General features: G+C 43.9%; 1 protein-coding gene across 1 annotated transcript; it reads right to left on the minus strand.

Annotated features, from left to right (window-relative positions):
• Positions 1-574: 574 nt before the first annotated feature.
• Positions 575-21522, minus strand: MCM10 (minichromosome maintenance 10 replication initiation factor). The gene is made up of 21 exons (XM_071734099.1): positions 21135-21522; positions 20051-20374; positions 19201-19305; positions 18475-18609; positions 17764-17938; positions 16797-16962; positions 15898-16065; positions 14410-14526; positions 12842-13041; positions 11481-11581; positions 10391-10492; positions 10175-10292; positions 9071-9299; positions 7385-7526; positions 6576-6694; positions 5942-6055; positions 5058-5203; positions 4822-4864; positions 2642-4444; positions 1205-1367; positions 575-718 (listed from the first exon to the last, which is right to left on the minus strand). The coding sequence occupies exons 1-19, from the start codon at positions 21139-21141 to the stop codon at positions 4361-4363; spliced, it is 2595 nt and encodes an 864-aa protein (XP_071590200.1). The 5' UTR covers positions 21142-21522; the 3' UTR covers positions 575-718; positions 1205-1367; positions 2642-4360.
• Positions 21523-21803: the final 281 nt, after the last annotated feature.

Raw genomic sequence — 21803 nt, forward strand, 5'->3', positions numbered from 1 at the left:
GCTGGGAAGGGCTTTATGTAGAGACTCACCCAGTCTAACCACAGCTTTCAGGTACTTTATCACCACTTTTATCAATCTCCTCATGCCAAGGAAACCAGACTGACAGCATCAGGCAGGCTTAGCACACAGGTCATACAAGTGCTGGCAACTAAATGATGCCTTCATTTTAGGAATTAAACCCCCATGTAATTAGTGCCCGTGGCACATGTGTGCTGCTGGTGCAAAGGGTGGGCTCAGCCACAGGAGCACCAGGTGTCATGATTTGCCCACCATAGGCTCCCATCCAGCCCTGGACCTCCTTTAAGTCTCCCTGTTTACTCCAGCTCTTCTGAGAGGAGGAAGCTGCTAATTTTATGCTCAATTATGTTTGGTGTCACATGTCCTGTCCTAAAATCAGCACAGCCAGCATGTGTCAAGTGATCTGGAGCACAACACAGCTGCTCACCTGGTCAGCACACCCTGTTGGGACTGCAGCCTGCACTGAGGTCACTTACTTCATGTTTTCACATCTTTGCTGCCCCCATGCTTCTCCCAGGCCCTGCCTGTGCTTGGATAGCCAGCCCAGACCCACCTGTCCTCCAGCCTTTAGCTGCTCTGGGGAGAAAGAAGGAGCAGTCACCTTTTCCTCTCCTTTCTCTTGATTACTCTCCTACTCCTTGTCTGTGCAAGTGGTGTGGGGTACCTCAAAGCCAGAGCTGCTCCTCTCTTGGCCCTCAGTCTATGAAGACAGAACAGAAAAATAGAATATGAGCAGCTGTGCTGAGAAGGAAGACATGGAGCACATTGATAGAGCAGCAAGTTGGCTGCCAGTGCTGAGCTGTCAGGCAGCCTGCAAACAGGGCAGGTAGGAAAGTCTAAAAAAATAATCTAACAGCAAGGTGCAAACTTAGCAGTGGAAATAATTGTCCTGGGGAAGCCAGGTCCTCAGAGACATTAGGGATTTCCTTTCCTTCTGCATTTGCTGTCATTCTATAAGTTAGTTTTTGCATTTTTGGCTAAGGAACCATGGACAAAGGTTATTTTGCCATTTTTGAGCCACTGTCATATAAAAAGAAATGAGCACTGATCACCCAGGCTGTTTTTTCATCTAGCAGTGCAGAACCCCCAGTGCTTCCTGCATGGGCATCTCAGGGCTGTTTTCAGGGCAAAATGATGTGTAATCTGCAACACAGCTTTACACTGGAAATCAGAAGGAAAGTTTTACCTGCACTCTTGTCCCACACACATTTAATTTTGGGAGGGAAAAGCCAGGCAACAAGTGGGTTGAGAATAATAAAATGATGTAAAATGTCTGGGTGAACCTCACTTGTTGGGGGACCAGCAGGTGACAGGCCAGGAGGCTGTTGCACAGACTCTGCTCTGAAAATCTGACAGGAAAAATAGGAAGGTCCTTTATTAGCACATTTATTGTGAGAGGGTATTAAGCTTTCATTAAGCTGGTTTTACTTAAGCATTAATTAACCTAACCTGCTTAGTGCAGAGAGAGAAAATGCTAAAGGTTTAATTTTTTCCTGTGTTTGTTAAATCCGAGGAAAGATAAAGTGTGGCAGCAGGGTGAGGTGCACTAAATTAACACCTCAGCAGTAGCTGAGGGCTGAAGACAGTCAGGATGCTTAATGTACCTAAAACCCAACCCTGACTTTGTAGGAGGCTATTATGAGAGAAGCTGGATATTTTCCTGCCCATTTTCATATCTACACAAGGCACTTTGGAGCTAGAGAAGCAGCCTTGCAGACAGAACATTTCCTGGCTGGGGAACAGGCTGATTTACTAGCTTACTACTCTGCAAATCTTAATAATGGCTCAGGGAATGCACTTTCAGCACTATATTTCCAGTGCAGTTTTGCTTAATGATTTAGGGCACATGGCAGCACTGCTGGCTTGATTCACCAACTGTGCTAACAAGTGCTGGCAGTGGTTTCTGCAATCCTAATCCAACTCAATGCTTTACACCTAATGGTGGTGTTAGGGCAGACTCACACCCCTCAGCCTGCTGAGTGCTCTCTTGCCAACACAGCCTGGCAAGCAGTTGGACCTCTTTGGTGCAAGGTTGGAGGTCTTTACATCATGTTCCCAAAACTGGGACAGCTTCAGTGACAGCACAGGTACAGCTGGGTTTGTCAGGTCATGCCTGAGCTGCTTCTCATGGGTCTCTGCCTCTGCTCTTGTCCCCAGGTATTGGTGGAAATGGATTATCAGCTCTGTACGGGTTGGAGACCCTGCAGGCTGCTCTGGCACAGTGCACTCACATGGCAGCATCTCCCAGCAGGTAACTCCTCCCCTGCCTCCTTCTGCTGGGCTGGAGCCATCTCTGGAACAAGAAACATTATGTCCAACAATAGACTGAGGGACATAAACCCCACCACAATCTCCCTCTCTCCTTGTTTACTGCTGGGGTTTAAAGAAAGCAATGAGCCTTCATTCCTTCATCCTGTTCCAGAATCACACAATTGTCAGAATTGGAAGGGAGCTCTAAGAGATCATCAAGTCCAACTCTCCCACTCAGGTAGGATCACCTAGAGCACATTTTTGCATACAAGAATGAATTTAGCATCTTGCTTCCTAGGCTCCCACAGAGGCTCCCATCTTTTCTACATAGCACAGCTCTGAGGGTATTTATGAAGAAAAAGCATTGCCTCACCATGGACAGTTTAATTTTTGCTCCTTTTCACTGGCCAAAGAGATAGGAACTGGAAATAGCCTGGAGGTGCCAGCTGAAGGCTGATACTGATGTGGAATTTCCTGCTGGTTTTGTGGACTCTGGGTGGGAAACTCCTGTTGGAAAAATGTGTGGCAGGCAGAGTTAGGGACCACAAACCAATTCCTTTTGGTGATTCAGTTCTGAGCTCTTTGAAAAATGAAGGTGTTGGGCAAGCAATTCATCCTCTCCCTCAGAGAAATGATACCATATAGACCTGGGCAGGACTTTATTGTACACTGTATTTATTCTGAATGAGGAACCAACAGGACACATGGCCAAGCAATGTCACAGTTACAAATTCAGTCACCTACCAGTGACACCCCACTCATCAAATGTTATCAGCATGAAACTGAGACAGATGTAACATGCCAAGCAAAGGTGCCCAGCAAAAGCACCAGCAGATGAGGTAAATTACTGAGGTAAATCTGTCCCACTGCTTCAAATGAAGTAACTTACTTTTTTTCCAGCCCCTGTGCAAGCAAACAAAAGAGGTATCTGCAAGGCCATTGGGACATGCAAGAGTGTTGGTGGTAGTTTCATGAAATCACTGAGGTATTGGAGAGTTTAGGCACTTAAAAATATCCTGTGATCCTACTGGGCATGAGGTAGGGGCAGCAGATGGATCAGGTCCAGGACAAATGCCACAGGTATCCCTACAGAGATGTGTTTTCAGTAAAACATCTGTATGAAGACAGTCAGCCCTTGGAGATGGAGTCCTGCTTGGTCTGAGATGGCAGCTGTGCCAGCAGCCAAGGCTGACATGGCAATGACTGGGAGAGATTTCAGAAAAATTTAAAATGCCAAAAAAAGGGTAAAAAGTTATTAAATGTAACCACTCAGCTCTTTAAATCCATTCACAAAACGGTGCCAGGTTTATTAAAATGCTTTCCAAAGTGGGAGCTGCAGGTCTGGAGCCATAAAAGTGCTGAAGTGTGGAGGGTGCTGGGAACCTGGTGTGGGCTGTCAGGAGAGGGCTGCCCAAAGAGCTCCTGTGCTGGTCTGCAGGACAACCTGGACACTGCTGGTTCACAATGCCAAAGCCACTGAAGGGGTTTTTTTAAACATATGCCAAGGAGATAATTCAGGAACCATTTGACATCTGTTCTGAAGGTTTCAAAGTGAGTAATTCTGGAGCAAATGACAACTGCTCGGTGGCTACAGTTCTCTCCCACCCCTTTTCAGCTAACAGCTGAGAAACCTTGACAGGCTGTCACTTAGGCACCACAGCAGGAACTTAACAAGTGCTTATGGAGTCTACAGTCCTCACAGTTCATGATGATTTGTCACATAAAATTCTGGTGAAGTCACCCTACACCAGCCATTGAACATAAATTGTGGGATTGTTAGGGATATCTTGGTACAAATTCCTTCCTAGATGCCTCATTTCTAGGTTAAATCTTGCAAACAAGTTGTTAGTAAGAAAAAGCAGGCATGAATGTGTACTTTATATACAGCCTTATTCAGTCAATTTTAAAAAAGATCAAAGCTGAATATCCATTCAATGATCTGGTAGAGACTTTGTATATGTCCTTCTCATCAGGAATTGATTCCCCTGCTCATTCATCCCCAGGCCCGGAATCCTCTTGACACTCCAGAAAAGAAATGTGTGTTTCAGACACAAAAATCTATCTATAAATTGTGAAAAAAATCAACTCCAGGTCACTTAAGACTATTGAGAAATTTTGGTTGTTCCTCTCCTCTTGGTAAAAGTGTTTCCCCACCAATCTTCGGGCCTTTTTTCTCCTAGAAACAGGAACCATGAAGAAAATAAAATAAGTGTCTTGCAAGATGTCTCCCAAACACTGCTGTGACAGAAGTTGTGGCAGGGCTACATTATTTGATTAAATACTGACAGACACTCTAGGAACATTGACATTTGGAATTTTTACAGCTTTGGTCGAAAGCAAATTCCCCACAGAAAAATAAAACAAAGCTTCAAGAACAGAAGGCAAGAAAAGTCTACTAAAACACACAGCCTGCAGGTACCTGTGTGTCCCTGACAAAATGCAGAGCTGCTTGGTTTTGCTGGCAGCTGTCAGGGCACTAAAGCAATGCTTAGAAGAAAAGCACCAAGAGAAGCAGAGTGGTGAGGAACCCAGAAGCTGCTGGCTCACACTTACCTTCAGCATCCCATCCCGTTCCCACTTGAAGAGACCACAGGTACTGAAAGATGAAGACATGAGGTGAGGGTCACTCTGGGGTGTGTTTGCTGCACAGTATGAGGGGGGGGTCCAAAACTAATCCCATGCCTTTCCCACACTGCTTAGCACAAGGGATAAGGTTCCCACTTCAGGACATGGTTATGTGACTCCCAATAGAGCAGAAAAGCCCCCATTGCACGAGGTTCATCTCTTACCTGCAGGGCTTTTTTGGGAGCCTGTCAAGGGAAATAGTTCTGTTTCCACAAGGACATTTGAAAAATCTCTTGATGGCATCATGCCAGTGGTAGTCATGGTTTTCCTGCACACATGTCTCCAGAGGTTTGAAATAGGTGTAATTACACTGCCAGGGAGGACAGAGAGAGCTGTGAGTGCTTCCCCAGCACCTGAGACTGGAAGAAAGCACCTCTGTCTTCTCCCATCCTGAGGAGCCCCCACCAGTCTGAGCCCACCACCCCAGGCTTTGTCACTGCTCCTTCTAATGCCATCCTCCTCTTGCCCATCACCCTGTGGACCAGCTCCCAGCACCTCCTGGGACACAGAGGGGTCCCCTGTGCAGCCCCAAAACAGATAGGAAAGGCAGCAAGAGGGAATGTCCAGCAGGGGCTGTGCCTCTGGAAATGGGAGATAATCCCTCCCCCCCTCCCAGCACGTTTGGGATAGTAGCAAAGCTCCACTCCTTCTCTGATAACAAACTCCCTGGGAAAGGCAGAGAGAGGAACCCCATCCAGTGCAGTGTTACCAAGGCATTCACTCCTTTTGTCCTGTAATATGAGAAACTGAGGCACAGGGCACTTCGGGGAAGAATCTGATAAATGTTTTCAGGACACCACGACCCAAAGAACCCACTGCCATAAACATCAAGGTGAGGTGTTCACCCCAGCACTGCCTTGGCAGTGCCTTCAAGTCACTCAGGGCTTGGGGCTGCTCTCAGCAACAGCTGTAAGGAACAAAAAGGTCTCCATTTCATACCTGCATTGGACCAATGGCCAAAAGAGTGTCTACTGGGGAGTCTGCAGGATGCTCCAGCATCATTTTAAACAGCACTCCCCTTCTGTCACCCTGGGTCCCCTATGCTCACCGTTTTACAAGTCACAACTCGACATTTCAGCTCTTTAATGCTCCTCATCTTCTCTTCCATTTCCTCCTTTTTCACCAGGGGCTGAAAGTATTGTTCCTGCAGTTCAGCCTCAGCCTGTGGGGGCAAAAAAGATGGGAGAGAAGCCACTCCATAAATATCCTTAAGGAAAATTATTACTGGGCATGCTTGAAGTAGAGGGCTGTCTGGGAGCCAGAGAACCTAAGGGCATCACAGAAGAAGGTGACAGCTGTCTTCATGTGGCCAAAATGTCAAGAAATGAGGGACAAAATAAGGACATGACTAATTTGGGTTTAAGGCAAAAGGATTTCTTTGATCATCCTCTAAGCAGGAAGCTTCACTGATTGTTCCAAACACAGCAAAACCAGACAATGGCAGCTTGACCTCACCATGGCTGTGGCAATAATGCTGACTTGCAGGCTCTGCTGGTTTGGGCCACATTAAACCATGACACAGGGACTGTGCCCTGTGTGCTCAGAGACCCCTGGCTCTGGTCATCAGGACAGGCTGGTGCCTGGGACATGTTTGGGTGCCTGCTCAAAGCTGATATCATCATGAGCAGCCCAGACAGTTCCTTAGTTCTGAGCCCTCAGTCATGGCTGGAGCAAGGCCATACCTCTTTCAGGACACCTGTGTGCTTGGACTTGGCATTGAGGATTTTCTGGAACTCTTCTGACTCCAGATAGGCAAGCTGCCCACGTTGTTTCTTTTGAGCAGGCTCCAGTTCATCCATATCTAGGGAGACAAAAAGCCTCAGTCCTACACAGATCAAGCTTGAGATCTCTAAGTGTGATCCCTGAAGGAGATTTTGGAAGTCCTGCCTTTCAGGCAGATGTTCAAGCCAAAGGGCAGTCTTTCAAAGTTCAGGAGAAAATGAAACCAAGTTCAAATACAGCTTTAGAAAAACAAAAAGCATTTTTTAAGATAACATTGTATCTTCTTTCAAAATACCACACAGGAATTTTACAGGGTAGTAAACAGTGCTGCATCCCTAACACATGGAAAAGCTTTAAATGGAATTTTAGAATTCATCCAAAATCACACATTAAATAAGCAGGAAAAACTCAAGTTCCCACAGAAAATTGAGTCCCACCTTCTAGGTGGGACTACTTCTTGGTTTCCCTTGGTTAAGTCAGCCCTGCATTGTAGAAGCTGGAGGAAAGGGACCAGAGATGAGGACAGGGAGTTATTACAGATTACATCTCACACTCTCTCCACCACAAGGTCAGAATATGCTTGGCCTTGGCATCAAACCTTTGAAATTCAAAACTGACTTAACTCAGCCTCCCTTAGGCACAGCAATTAAGTCCTTAATCCAGCAACTACTGCTCTGTTCATCAGGACGTAATCAGAACTTCTCTATTCTAGAAACAAACATCACATACCATACAATACAATACATACAAACATTCCTTGCTTCTGTACCTTGTGGCTGAGCAACATTTTTCTCAACTCTTTCAACAATTTCTAGGACATCATCAACATCAGCTCTCTTCCTCTTGACACTGTTGGGATCAGTTTTAGCAAGAATCTGGCCTTTTGCTCGTAGTCTGTGTATTGCAGCCAGCTGGAAAAAGGGAAAGAGCAATGAATGTATTGGTGACCAGAGCAATAAATGTGCTGGTGACCAGAGCAATAAATGTGTTGGTGACCAGAGCAATAAATATGCTGGTGACCAGAGCAATAAATGTGCTGGTGACCAGAGCAATAAATGTGCTGGTGACCAGAGCAATAAATGTGCTGGTGACCAGAGCAATAGATGTGCTGGTGACCAGAGCAATAAATGTGCTGGTGACCAGCTTGGCTCCCATGTTCCTACTTGCAGAAGTAGCAGATGAAGTCTGTCAAAAGGAGGAGACAAGATCCACTGGCCTGAACATAGAGCTGGCTAAAGAGAAGCTCAACAAAATTCCCAGCTCTGCTGTACATCTGATCCACCACCTCACCCAAACCACAAGAATCACTTCTCCAGGGATGTTCCCAGGCTTGGTATCTCCTCAGCTGTGCTTTAACTGCTTCAAAAAACCCAGTAAGTTTTGCAGAGGAATCAAATCATTTGAGATTTTCACATAAAATGGTAATGATTTGGAACAAATAGAAAATTGCATACAACTCTTCCTTTACATAGTCCCAAAATGCTGAGACTCCTTTGTTGCTGGAAGAAAAAAATTTCTTTGACAGACATATGAGCAGATTTCTGCCAAGGGAAGGCACAGTCTGCTCTGGGTAAGCACCAACCTTGTCCCAAGTCATGGCACAACATAACTAAACCAGTTTAACTCCCTGTTGCTTACCTGGCAGGCAGAAAACACTGATGAGACACAGCACTAGCAATGCCAAAGAACAAATGTGCACAGTTTAGCACTTTAAATGTCCAAAACACAAGGGCAAAAGAGCAGCCACTGGTGGACAGAGAAGCATGAAGAACAGAGTACAAGGACAGCCATGCAGCTTCTCCAAACTGCTTCTCCAAAGGGTGACAGACCATGTCAGGTTATGAAGAATGGAGTCAGATCTACACAGACAGGCTGCCAGCATGAAGTGTTTCTTCACTTAAAGGATTAGCATCAGGTTCATGACTTAAATGAGATGCCCTATCTCCCCATCTCCTCTTCCCCAGTCCCATCTCAAGAGCCTGCTCTGTCCCCTGTCCATGCCCAGTTGACATTTGCTGACATTGCCAGTTTTATCAGAGGCTTCAGTGACATTCTCCTTCACAGAAAATCCAAGAGTGAGCTCATGAGCATCACACACAAGATACATCACAGCAACTCACTTCTGACCCATCCAGGTGGATTTTTAACAAGGAAGAGACATCAGTTCCTGTGTCGAGAAGTTACACACACAGCCCCCTCCTTAGCAGCTGTTCCACTGCTCTGGAAGTTGACTACAAACCTCAGTAGCACAAACCTCAGTACTAAGAGCTGTCAGGAACTGCAGATCTACTGTGTACTGGATGTAACACAGGCCAGTCTGACCCCACAAATCAGAAACTTCACCAGCATCAGAACTGAGCTGGCCTCATCTGATCAAAGACTCCTCTACTACCACAAAACAAAATTCCCTTAACCTCCCCTTCTTAATACTTAAAATTATTCATGTTGCTGTTACCTTTTTGGCTTCTGCCAAGCTGTCTAGCTTTGGTGCTGGAGGTGGAGATCCATCAAAGAAGAGGATATCTTCTCCTTCTGAGAAGCCTGTGCCCAGCCTGGGCCTTTGAGGATTTGACTTTTTTGCAGCTTTGGGAAACTCAGCTCCGGGCACTGGGGAATGGAGCAAGGGCTGTCTGGAGGAGGATGGGAGAGCAGGACTGCCAGATTTACTTGTGTTTTGGAGAAACCTGGTAAGAGAAGAACAAACTGAAATGAGGACACAAGCCAAAGAGACAGAAAGGTCAGAGAAACAGATAGGAGTGGAAGGGATGCAGACTGTTTTGTCACTAATTGGCCTTTTATTGCTAGAAAACCATGCAGAAATTTAGGCATTGAGAGGAGTAAAACAAGACTGGTAAGGAACTCATTGGATTGCTATCAAAACTAAAATCAGAGAGAAATATCAAATGAAGCTGTTAAGTGTGAACTGAAAGCACTTGGATTCCTTGCAGAACAGATTCTTAAGCAGGGGGACTCCTTGTCACAGAGTCATATAAATGTTCCTGTTTACACAGGTCACAACAGATTGGACAGGTTGATAGGAAAAAAGAAAATCTTTTCAGATATTGTAACAGACACCACCTTAAGCTCGGAGAGTCCCTGAAATACACTGTTCCAGGCTGTAAAAGTATCTTGAGGGAAATGTCATCATGCCTGTGACTAGCATTATTTTCCTTCAGGTTCTGTTTTGGCTCCAGTTGGGTCTTTTGAGGCTACTTGGCTACACAAACCTGTCTTACCCAAGGTGGCTCTTAGGAGCTTCTCCTTTTTCTTAAAAAGATACACACAAAACACTTGGCAAATTTTAAAGTTCAGAAGAACCACATAAGCCAGCAATGAACCAAACCAAGAATCCTGATCCCAGTTTCCTACTGTAATAAGCCTCTTCCCATCATACTTTTCAGCTGCTGGGCACTGTGCTGGAGCATTTGGTTCTCTGCTGAATACTGGGGTACTTCTATTCAAATGAACTTTTTATTAAAACAGCAAAGCACCTCCCACAGTTACCCTTAGGTCATGATAAAGGAACCCTTCCTGGGAATCTCAGTGTGCATTTATTTACCTCCTCTGAATCTCTTCAGATCGCTTTTTTCTGGCCTCCAGCAATTTCTGTTTCTGTTGCTTGAGCAATGCTGAAGCAGAGAGAGACTGGAAACCGGCCCCTTGCTTCTTTTCAGCATCTGGGGAAAAAACCAACCAAACCAAACCAAAATTAAAGCCACTAATGTTTGCTCAGAAGGAGCTTGAGTGGCTTCTCCTTCAGGCAGAAGGGCAATACCTGCTTTGGTCCAGTGTTTGCAGAGGTTTCGTGCTCCAAAGGTTGGCTGTGCCAGCAGTTCCTTGAATTCCTCAGAACATGGCATGGGTCTCTTTGCTGGACCTGGAGCAGGAAAGGCAAAGATCCAACAGGTTTGGAGCTGGGAAGGAACACAGCTGGGCTTTAAAATAGGTTGAAAGATACCTCTACAGGCCACCACCAAAAGCAAGGCCAATTTCTAGGCTGTATTTGGTTGCCCAAGGCCTTGCCCTCACAGAACACATCACACAGACATTTCTACCCCTTCAGCAATTTAATCAGTTGCTCATCAGTTCTCCAATAGTCTTGGCTGTCTGTGGTGCTCCCAGAGTTCCCATTTGCAGCCACCACATCTTATCTGTGGGGAATTATGAAGAGCTGCAAGCTAGAGACAGGACACACTATGCCATCTGAAATGGAGGTGAGTATGGGAACTGAAAAATGTAAATTAAGACATCCAAGAAGCATCTGGAGCACAAAGTTTGAATAATTTGTTATCTGCTCTCTACCAAGCATGAAGAGGGAGTAATATGAAGTGCTTTACAAAATAAAAATGGAGGCAGAGATCAGTGATGTCCCAAAGGCTATGGAAGGAATTTGCTTTGGAGATCACAAAAGAAAAGCACTAGAAACAGGTCAGGTACTCAGGATGTCCCCTGCATTGCAGACCTGACTGATTTATACTTAGTATTCCTTGGAAGATTTCAAGACTGACAGAAGTAATTTATTTCAATAAAAAAAAAAATGCTGGTTGAAAGTTCTAAAAACTTCCAATTCCCATTAATCTGGCAAAGATCTTCTGTCACTGTCCAGAGACAGAACAGGAGACTTAATTCAGGGGTACTGATGAAAAAAGATGCATGGAGGTTGCTTAGTTACATTTGCCTTGCAGCTGTAGGGGAAGAAAGAGGGAAGAGAAGTTTTGATCAATTGAGAAAGCAGCCTGCAAATGGTTGCTCTGTAGCAAATCAATTGCCAGATTAATTCAGTGAGTATCAGGGTCCTGGGACACAGCTACACATCAAGCTGGCAATATCTGGGAGGTGAAGAGACTGCATGGATAGTTAAGTACCAATTTTCTGCCTGGTTTCCTGGACAATTGCATCAACTCCTCTCACAACCAGATTGGAGAGAGTGGTTTGAATCTTCTTTTTCGGTACTGCAGCTGCTGCACTAGAAAGAGGAAACAAAAACAGAATATCAGAGGTTTCCCATGCTTAGAGCAAGGACAGGAGCTCAAAACACTCAGTGCTTCAACAAATCTCTAACCACCCTTTATTTAATCCAAACTGGTGCCTCTCTGCTGTCATCTGCTGGGAAGGATGTTGATCTAAATTGAAATTCTAACACAATGTTTGGGATCTTCCATTTTTCCAGGGTTGAGATACATATTTCCCATGCATTGGGAGAACAGTGAACATCAGTCACAGCTCAGTCACTTCCAGGGATGGAGAAGAGGCTGGAATTGTTTCATTATTGTGGAGTCACAGCAGTGACCAGAGGGCAGTAATAAGGGCATGAAAGCTGTGTGCAAGCACAGGGGCTGATCCAGCTGTGACTCAAGTCTTCCTACAGCTGTCTTCAGGGCAATTTGTATGAAGGATCTGCCCCCTCCTTGATAGTTATGAGATGCACAATGGCCTAGGTCACTTCATAATACACAGGGTGTACAACTGCCTCTTTATTAACACACACAGACACTGTGACTCAAAACACTTGGGATCTCACAAGAAAGTTCCCCTCATCTACTTAAATACAGTGCTGCCTGGCTTCATAGCACAGCATTCACTGAGAGGTCCAAAACATCCCTTACCATATCTTGGCAGCAATTGTTAAAACTTTCCTGTCAAATAGCAGTTCTGCTACCCCATGGGGCCAGAAGGATTAAACCAAACATGGGACATTTATTTCTATTTGTTGAGTGTAGTTAAGTGAAAGGGCTCTCTATCCAAATTCAGAATTTAAAAGATGTGCAGATGCAGTGCTTAAGGAATGTGGTCCAACCATTACCCTAACAGCTGAGTCCAGTGCTAAATCATATTCCAAGAGTAGAATAAAAGTTTTCTGTACTGCATTTTAATACTAGAAATCATCATTTGGGATTTTTTTTAAGTGCTACCTTAATGATATTTAACATACAAGGTCATACAAAACTGAATTTACACCTGCGAGTCATTAAATACAAAAGCTGTTTTCTACAGGTTTGTAACATCTGAAAACAGTGCAAACGTGTAACACAGCTGTCCCTAGCCTGGATGTAGGTCTGTAATTAATTTGAGGGCCTCTTCTCATAGCACAACACTCAGGAAGAGCTTTTCCAACCAGAACAATGCTGGGATTCTGTAAATAGACCCCCATAGAGATAGCTCCAGGCTGACTTGTGTGAATGTGAAATTCTGCTCAAGAGCAAGGGAAATAAGTGGTTTATCTTACACTGAGGCTGCATATGCTGCTGAAGAGACACCTCCATAGTAAAACCCATCTTGACACAGCCTCTCTTTCAAACTGGGATTTTTCCGACCAAATTTTTTGGGAATGCGGCCCCCGGAGAAGGTCGACTGGAGGTCTGCCCGCTTTGAGCTGAGCTTCTTGTACTGGGACTGCACATGATACTGACAATATTCACAGTCATTCTGGAAAGAAATGGGAGAAGGAGACTGTTGCAGAGCACAAGCCATCACAATTTATTTATTCCCCTCACTCACAAACAGGCCCATGCTCCAGCAATGAAAAACAAAACTAAAACCGCCCATGCTAACAACTGGGAAAAAAAAATTAAAAAAATCCCAGAAATTTTAAGGCCATTCCTTGGCTTGAGTCAATTGATGTCCCAGATCCCCTTGCCCAGATTCTGTACTCTTGGCTCTGAACTGTATGCAATTTCCTTACTGGTGTGAACACAAAGGAAATTTAACACCAGAGCAATGTATTTCATGCACTCACTTCAAATTACTTAATTAGGTTTCAGAGTCAATTCAAGGGAGTTTGGAACTGAAGCTAAGTGAGCCTGCCAGTCAGATAGCACACTCACTCAGGGTATTAACTTTTTACAAAAAAAAAAAAAAATAAAAATAACCCCATTCTCATTGATATTAATTTGCCACAGCTTTGTATAACTACAATTATCCCATAAACATTTTTTGTCAACAATTAAACAGACAGCCAGTTGTTTCATCAGGTTCTTCTGCCAGACAGCTACCTATGGTTTGTTCCAGGTGGCACTGGAACATCTCACTGACACTGAAAGCCCTGTGCACAGCCACCTCCTGGAGTGGACCTGCAATCACAGACTTGTTTTGCCACAGGTATCTTCTGTATTTGTCTTCCTTCCACTCTACACACTTCGAATTCCTCCCCAATTCTTCATTTTCTTTCCTCTTGCTAAGTGCTACCATCCTAACTATAACCCTTCCAACACAGACAGGATTCCTTTCAGGTATTGTAACATCACCATGACCCTGAAATTACATACTCCACATGGCTCAAACTAGTATAGGCCAGTACTGTCCTTAAAAGAAGAATCCCAAAAGACTTTTATCTTTATCATCTCCAGTGCCCTACATTCAGGTTTAAATATTGTGGCAGTTTGTGGGAACACTGGATGAGGAAACCCATTGGGTTAAAATAATCTCCAAAACCCACAACCATGCCCAAGAAAATCCTCCTATTGTTTTATCTGGGACAAATTACCCAGTGCAGTGCATGGAAAATTGCAGCAGCAAAAAAAAGAGTGAAAGGGTGTGGAGACAGTGACAGTCATGGGTCAAGGCCACCTCTTTCCACTCCAGCACCAGCTTTGCATTTAGGAAACTACTGTGCTGCTGCTACAGTGCTGTCACAGAAGCAGCTTCCCTGGATTTAATTTCTCAGCTTCACCAACCACTTTAAATAGTTACAAGTCAGAATTCAGAAACAAGTCAAAGAGTCAGAGCATCAGCACAAAATCTGCAGCCACATTTTTACTGGCAGTTTAAGGATGCCCTAACTACTGGGATACACACCAGGTTCACAATCTGTGCACAAGGATCACCATTTTTCTTCCTGGCTTTGCAGGTGCCCATGTCCAGAGCCTCACCCATGAGGAGGATCTTCTGGGGATGGTCAACAGACAAACACACCTAGGGGGAAAATAAAAAATAAAAATAAAGTCAGAAAATGCCACATGCCTGGATGGGCTTCTCTCTAGATGTCACTGATGCTTTTGGTATTAACAACAGTTTCAAAATGCAAGCCTAGTTTAAGAAAGCCACGTGTCCTATTTAGATGGAGAAAAGGCTTGGTTAAAAAAAAAAGAAAGTTAAATTGCTTTCCCACAGCAAGATACAGGACATGGTATTTCTATGCTCAGAGTCCTTAGGAAACCAAGGACCAGTGAAGGCAGACCCAGCTGTGCTACAAATGAGGGTCCCACCCAACTGCTTGGTTCTGACACCATCATGGCAACCACATTGGCAGTGGATGGGAAGAGGAGATGTTCTCAAGTTCTCTGACACTCTCCATACGTCTAGGTCCAACAAAAACTGATGTCTGTGATACAATAAGTGTCATCTTCACACCCACCCAAAGACACTGGGACTTGTATCTGTAGTTGAGAATACTTTGAGAAGTCAGTTTTAATGTGATTCTACATGTGGATACTTGGCCAAGAAAAGTCACTCTTAACAGTAAGACACAGCCCTGACATTAAATCTGGTGTGCCTTTCTTCTTATCACAGGACTTCCTACTGCTTGTTCATGTTAATTTAAACAATTATACAGCTTAATGGACAATTGATATACCATTTAATTTTTCCATTTGTAGAATTTATAATGCAAAACACTATCACCAGTTAGTAGAAATTCCACCAGACAAAATTCAGTAAAAATGGTATCCATACCAGTGTAATTAAAAAGACATTAAAAAATTAATTTATTAGCAAAATGAAGCCACCTTAAATGCTTTGATACATACAGAAAAGCAATTCATCATGTTCTGTATTTTTAAAGTAATTGGTTAAACAAGTGAACCACTATGTACCAACTTACTATACATAATATATCACTTGTTTAATAAATCAAATACTGCTTCTTCTCAGTTATGATTTTGGAACCAGGAAGCTTTTTGCAGTCACATCTCATGCTAAAACTAGAATAGAGAAATTGGCTTCCCCACCTTTCTCAGCTTTGAGAGACCCCTAGGCTGGAATAGGGACTGCACTGAAGTGACAGAATAAGCAGAAACAAAAACACACTCCCTATACCTCTGCTGCTACCAACAGTAAATACTTGAATAAACTCTGGCTTTAGATAGCATCTCATGAAGTTCTGCCATCCAGAAGGCCAGGAGCAAATACAAACCCTGCAAACATCTGAATGCAGTTCAAACTGTTTAGGCACTGTTGCAATTTCAACCTCAGCATGTGTTATGAAGCTAAATCTCCAGCAAACTGGGAAAAGCTCAGCTATGGGGCTTCTTATACAGTTTATGAGCAAGTGAAAAATCCTCTCACCTCATCTGAGCCTTCCTTAGGCTTCATAGGATTGGCATTGAGCAGCCCAATGACTGTGCCTTGGTCTGTCTTCCAGTGCTCTTTGTGGACATTACCAAACAAGAAGAGTGAGACACACTGAGTGAGATCCCGCAGGTCGTTCAGCCGCCAGATACTGAAGGTTCTGCCCTGGAACAGACATTTGCTTTCCTTTCAGCTCTCAGCAAGGGGCCACTGACTGCATCCCCTCTTCCTCTGGCTTTTAAATAGTTATTCTGATTTTTTTCCCCTGGGTTTTCCTGATATAGGAAAGCACAGTTTGTAACCTCAGTAGAGGTTAAATCTCAAGCCCCACCACACAGCCAGTTCTGGGATTCTGATAGGCCAAAATAACACACTAATACTGCTGCCATCCATCCTCCTCAGATTAAAGCTGGACAGCACTCTTGCTTGCTGAATAAAGAGATATTTTTTACCCCACTGAACAAACAAAATCAAGGCATGTCCAGATCTGTGTCATCCATGACTTTCTATAGGACACGTACACCATCTGAGGCAGAATGACCTCTAGGGAAATGATGGAAGAATGTGTTGGCACATGTAAAACACAAGGGCTGGGTAGAAATACTGAGAGCCACATGCCTTTTTCTCACATGGCTTTTGACATGCAACAGTGAATGACAAAGATTTATGCCATGCTTACATTAGGCAATGCTGCTCTCTGGGACACTTACACCAGGTCAGAACTTACCATGAGGAATAAAAGCAGCATTACTGCAGATGAGCCAAGACTTTTAATAGAGGAACTTTTCATTAACTACATGGAGTTGGCTGATTATGCTGAAGATCTTTTCAGTTTTTCAGGAAAGAAGACCAGCAGTTCACTTGAACTGAGCAAGGGACACAACAAAGCCACTTACATTATTTGCACTTTGAGGAGTGACCTTCTTCACTATGACTCCAAATGTTACCCAGTCTATTTCCTCCAGATTTTCTGCACCAAGTTTACTCTTCAGCTGGGACAGTCGGATGAGCTTCCTGTTAGCCATTTTTCTGTCCATTTCAGCTGAAGACACACGGGGTTTTCTAGATGAAGCAAAACACATGAAAAAGAACATATCCCTTGACCTAGATGGACAATCAAAACCAGCACTCTCCTGGGGAGATGATGTCTTGCTGCCAAATGCCTCTGTGCATTATTGCACCCTGAAGTAATCTGAAACAAACTCCCTCAGTTCAGGACTCCACAAATATCAGAAAGCTACTGATCACGCTGTGTTTTTGTCCAAATATCTTTACTGCAACTCAGCCCCAAGTCTGCACTAACTGCTTATTGCAGGAATAGCAGTGTATGACTGCCTGAGCATGGTTTGGAAATCCAGCAGTTTCTGGTGAGGAAAGACACCATGAGCATTCAGAGACCTCTCGTGGCCACATGGAGTATGGGGCTTGAGAGCAGAGCTGGAAGCTTCACAGAGTGGAGCAAAATCTGCTCAACTGGAGCAGTTGGGCTTTGCACATGTCCACTGCTTCCCTCTTCCTCCACCACTGAGGACATCCCAGGGAAGGCAGCACTAATAAAAAGGTGGTTTTTTGATAGAAAAGAGCAAAGGTGAAAATAAAAATATGGTCATATGCCAAAAGTCAATTTTACCAATTTCCTGATCAGCCAACATTGTAGCTTTGTGTAACATTCCATAATGACAACTGACTAATCTGACATGGTTAAATAATGTATACACAGCAAATCATACAGGCAGTCCTCCATGCACCACTAGTGTGACTTGTATCACAGGACATGGGGTGGTTTTTTCCTCTCCCATTACTGGGGATGGGATCACCCTCTGGTGATGTCCCCAGAGAGAGCTCAAGAGTTGGGCTGCTGACCTTAACCTCAGTCCTGAGAAGGTTTCCACAGACACCAGCTGAGTTGTTGCACTGGAGCATGCAGGGGTGTGAGGTGTCTTCTCTCTGGTCACCTTGCTGGGTTTGTTCCCTGCAGCAGACTTGAGAGGCTGGAATGCCAGACTGAGGACTTGTTGTGGGGGAGGAGTCTTGTTCTCTTTAGCAGGAAAAAGAGCAAGGAAAAAAAAAATCTTGATAATGAAAGAAAACTTCTAAATAAATCTTACACCTGACCAGAGACATGAGTCTAAGGAAACACACTAAAGAAAGAGGTGTAAAACTGTCATTTTTGTACTGAATGGGTTTCCCAGTCAGCTGGGCACTAACAGGCAGCTCCAGGTAAGTCACATGGAACTCAAGCAATGAGTTCTGCCTGGTGAGGAGCTTCCCAGAGCTGCTGCCAATTTCCAGCAGGGATAAGATGTGGGATATGAAAAGTGGGATATGAAAACTGTGGGATATAAAGATGCAGGTGAGACTGCTGTCAGTGTCCAAGTTACCCATAGCAGTACAGAGCACAGCCCCCATTGCAAAGAACACAGTAATTAACTCTGTAGTGAGCTCTGTTCTGCTGTGATCAGACTGCTACAGGAGCACTGACCAATGTAAAACTATCCTGGATGTGCCTACACCACTGCTGTGGACTTGACAGGCTTCTGACAAAAGTCCAGTGTGTTTCAGTGAGAATGGTACCTGCTGAGGATGCTTTTGATTTCTGGATTCCTCGCTTGGCTGGTGGTAAAGGATTGCTCAGCTGGGATGAAAAACATGGTGACTCTTGCAACTTCTGAACTTTCCTTTCCTTCAAGGGTGGACAGGAAGTTTTACCTGGCCAAGAAAACGAACAAAAAAAAAGAAATATTTGTGAGATCTCAAGATCTGGACTCAAAGAACTGCTCCAAATTAATTGTCTGGATAACAAATCCATATAAAAAACCTTCAGATAGGTTGCCAGTAACTGAAATGCAACAGCTGAAAAAGCCCCAATGCCTCTTCCTCACACTGACAAAAAACTGGATGTCACTGATACCACAAAGCTGTGGAAATTAGGAACACTCCTTTGCTTTTCAGCTTTTCCATGTAGTTTCATTACTACACCCAACATGCTACAGTAACAAGCACAGTTGTGTTTTCTGTGTGAACCAATGTCTGCCAATAAGAATGGACACTCCCAGCAGAAGACCCTTTAATATTTCAGTCATGAGAGCTGCCCTTTGTATAACTAACCCATGATGCAGATATCAGAACTGCAGCTCATTAATTTAGTCTGCAGCCAAAGGAAATAACCTGTCTGGGAATACACCAGCCTCCATTCCTCCTCGCTGTTCTGTGCCCACTTAAGGATTATTTGGAGTATTGCCTATAAACTGCACATTAGTAGGCCAACAAATCATAAACCCTTTTAATTAGACTCATTACCAGGGGTTTTCTTCTCAGGGCCTGAACTGGATTGCTGCCCAATAGCAGTCTTTTGCAACTGCTCCTGTAACGTCTTCATCTGTTCTTGCAATTTTCTCAGCTCAGCTAGGAAGGAGAGAAAAGATAACAATGAAAACAGTAGGAAGTCATTGCAAACAAGGATTTATGAGATCCCCAAAAGTCTGGCTTGTTTACTGCATCAGAAGAACTTAAAAAACAAATATTCAAGCAACAGTACAGATTTACTTCAGTCTACAGTGAACAGACACTTTTCCATACAGCCCAGAGTTCACTCAAATATTTTATTTGGTGTGGTCCTTGCCATGTTGTCAGGTGTGTGACCTTTCCTACTGAACATGAGACAATTTAAATGGCTCATAACTGTGCTCCTTACTATAAGGAAATGCTTCCAACATAATCAAACACCTGGCCTGGACACAGAGAGTCTCCATGGCCAGCTCTGCTTCCACATGTATGGTAGAACCTTCTGCTGGTAAATCCTAAAGGGGAAGGGACTGCTGTCCAGGGAGACAGCCCTAAAGACTGAAGCTACATTTCTCTTTATCAGAGAAGACACAGCAACATAGCAACCTTTTCTGTCCTGCTCACCAGAGCTAGATTAGTCTCCCTGGCTCAGTTCAGTCCTGTCTTTTTTCTGGGAAAACAGGCTTGGAGAATTTGGCTATTGAACATAGAGAACCAGACTTAGAAACTTCAATAAGGTCCTTCTGCATTCCCCCTTCCAGGCACCATCCTGAAGTGAGAAGCAGCATGTCCTGCCTTCTGCCCATTAGCTTTCTAGAGACAAGGTATTCATCACAAATCTGACAAAATTTGCTGTTACAGATACCTTGCAGTTCCTGGTTGGTCTTCTCTTTTGCCTGACTGGGAGCTGAAGTGAGCACTGTCTCCTCAGCTGCCTCCTCTTCCAGCAGGTCATCTACATCTCCAAACAGCATAGCCAGGTTCTCCTTTTGCTCATCAATCATGCTGTCCTCAGCATCAACCTCCTCAGTGTAGGAAGCATCATCTTCTGCATCAAAGAGTTCATCATATTCATCTGGTTCTCCCCCCTCATCCTTTGGAGCCTCCTCCTCCTCCTCAGGAGAATTCCTGTCCTCAGTAGCCTCATTTTCTTCCAGGAGGGAGGCCAACAGGTCCAGGTCATCATCAGCTGAATAAAATTAAACTCACCATTATTTAACCACTTAGAAGAAAGCTGCCATAGTACAAAGCATACAAGCTACTCCAATTACAATCAAAACTAAATCAGATCAGCAAGTGGTATTTTTTAAAAATTACTTCAGCTTTGGCTAAAGGAAGATAGAGCAGCTTTCTGCATTCTGGTCTGACAGAAATGTGGTTGCAGACCCCCTTGGATTGTGCTTCAGGCTGGTTAGTAAGCAGAAAACTTGCAGATCACTTAGTGCTGGCTTTTCCTCCTATGCAGCTGCTTGCACAATAGCTGCTGTTAAAAAGAAAAGCCTTGAGACCTGTAAAGGTGCAGCCAGGAGCTCCACCAAGACAGTCTTTGCCAACTGAAGGTGAAGAGGAAGACACAAGGTAGGCAAAAAAGCTTATTGTCAGGTATGGTTTGCTCGAGAATAAACATGGACTGAAGGGACAAATATTGGAAAAAAAGAAAATCAAGTAGAAAGATGAATGAGACAGAGCAGAACTGAAATTCATACAAGCCAAGAAATTTATTTAGCCTTTGCTGGTAGAAGAAAACATATCCAAAGACCAGAAAGGTGACAATAATGAAGGTAAAGAGCAACCTCAAAGGCATTTTATCATTGTAAGTGAATCCAATGCAATGTAATTTCCTTTCCTAGAACATTTACCAAGTTTTCTTACCAAGTTTTTTTTTTTACTAATATATTGATCAGAAGACAACTTTCCTACTGAAGGTAGAAGAGTACTTTTCCCCTTACCATCCATGACTTCACCAGGATTTCATCCAGAGCCCCTCAAGGAAAAATATTCTCTGTTGTGGGGAGAACAACATTGACACTGTTAAAGTAGTTTGGAGCCTAACTAGAAATACACATTGTGTTCAGGCTCCTTATTTGATGATTTGCAAACCACTTGCTTATTTTTCTTTAGAGCTGCAGGTGATGACTCCACTACATTTAAAATCCTCTTCTACATTTTCTTTGTCTGAAGTTCTACCTATGCTGAACTCCCTGTAGTGTAAGGGCACTACTTTTAGAAAAAAGCCTATAGGAGACACAGATTTTAAGAAATGCCTGCCTTATTCTCCTAGTAATAGACTTTCACCTCATCAGTCCTAGACTATCATCCTAATTACTATTTAACTAAAGCAAATGTGAAAGTGGAAGGAGGCAGCAAAGCTTTGCTCTCTCCTCACAATAGTTTTTAATTATTAAAAACGAGTGTTTTACATTTCTTGCAGATCCTCCATTCCACAGACACAGGGCACGAAAAATGAACAGCACAGGCAGACACAAATGGCCAAGGAGAGAAATCCAGTGGGGATGGATTACTCACGAACCCAAACTCTGGCTCTGTGCTTTGCAGGTCCTTCCTGCTGCAGGGACTTCTGATTCACCCCAAAAACTCCACTTTTAACACTTCTCTTT

This window comes from Heliangelus exortis, chromosome 1, assembly GCF_036169615.1.
Source record: "Heliangelus exortis chromosome 1, bHelExo1.hap1, whole genome shotgun sequence".
NCBI classification, from domain to species: Eukaryota; Metazoa; Chordata; class Aves; order Apodiformes; family Trochilidae; genus Heliangelus; species Heliangelus exortis.

Bases quoted from the DNA above. Each gene is read 5' to 3' on its own strand.
- MCM10 (XM_071734099.1), bottom strand. The intron at 10,493-11,480 runs GTACTTAACTAT...TTCCTGCTCCAG, and splicing joins GGAAACCAGGCAGAAAATTG to GTCCAGCAAAGAGACCCATG. The intron at 4,865-5,057 runs GTAAGAGATGAA...TTCATCTTTCAG, and splicing joins CTCCCAAAAAAGCCCTGCAG to TACCTGTGGTCTCTTCAAGT.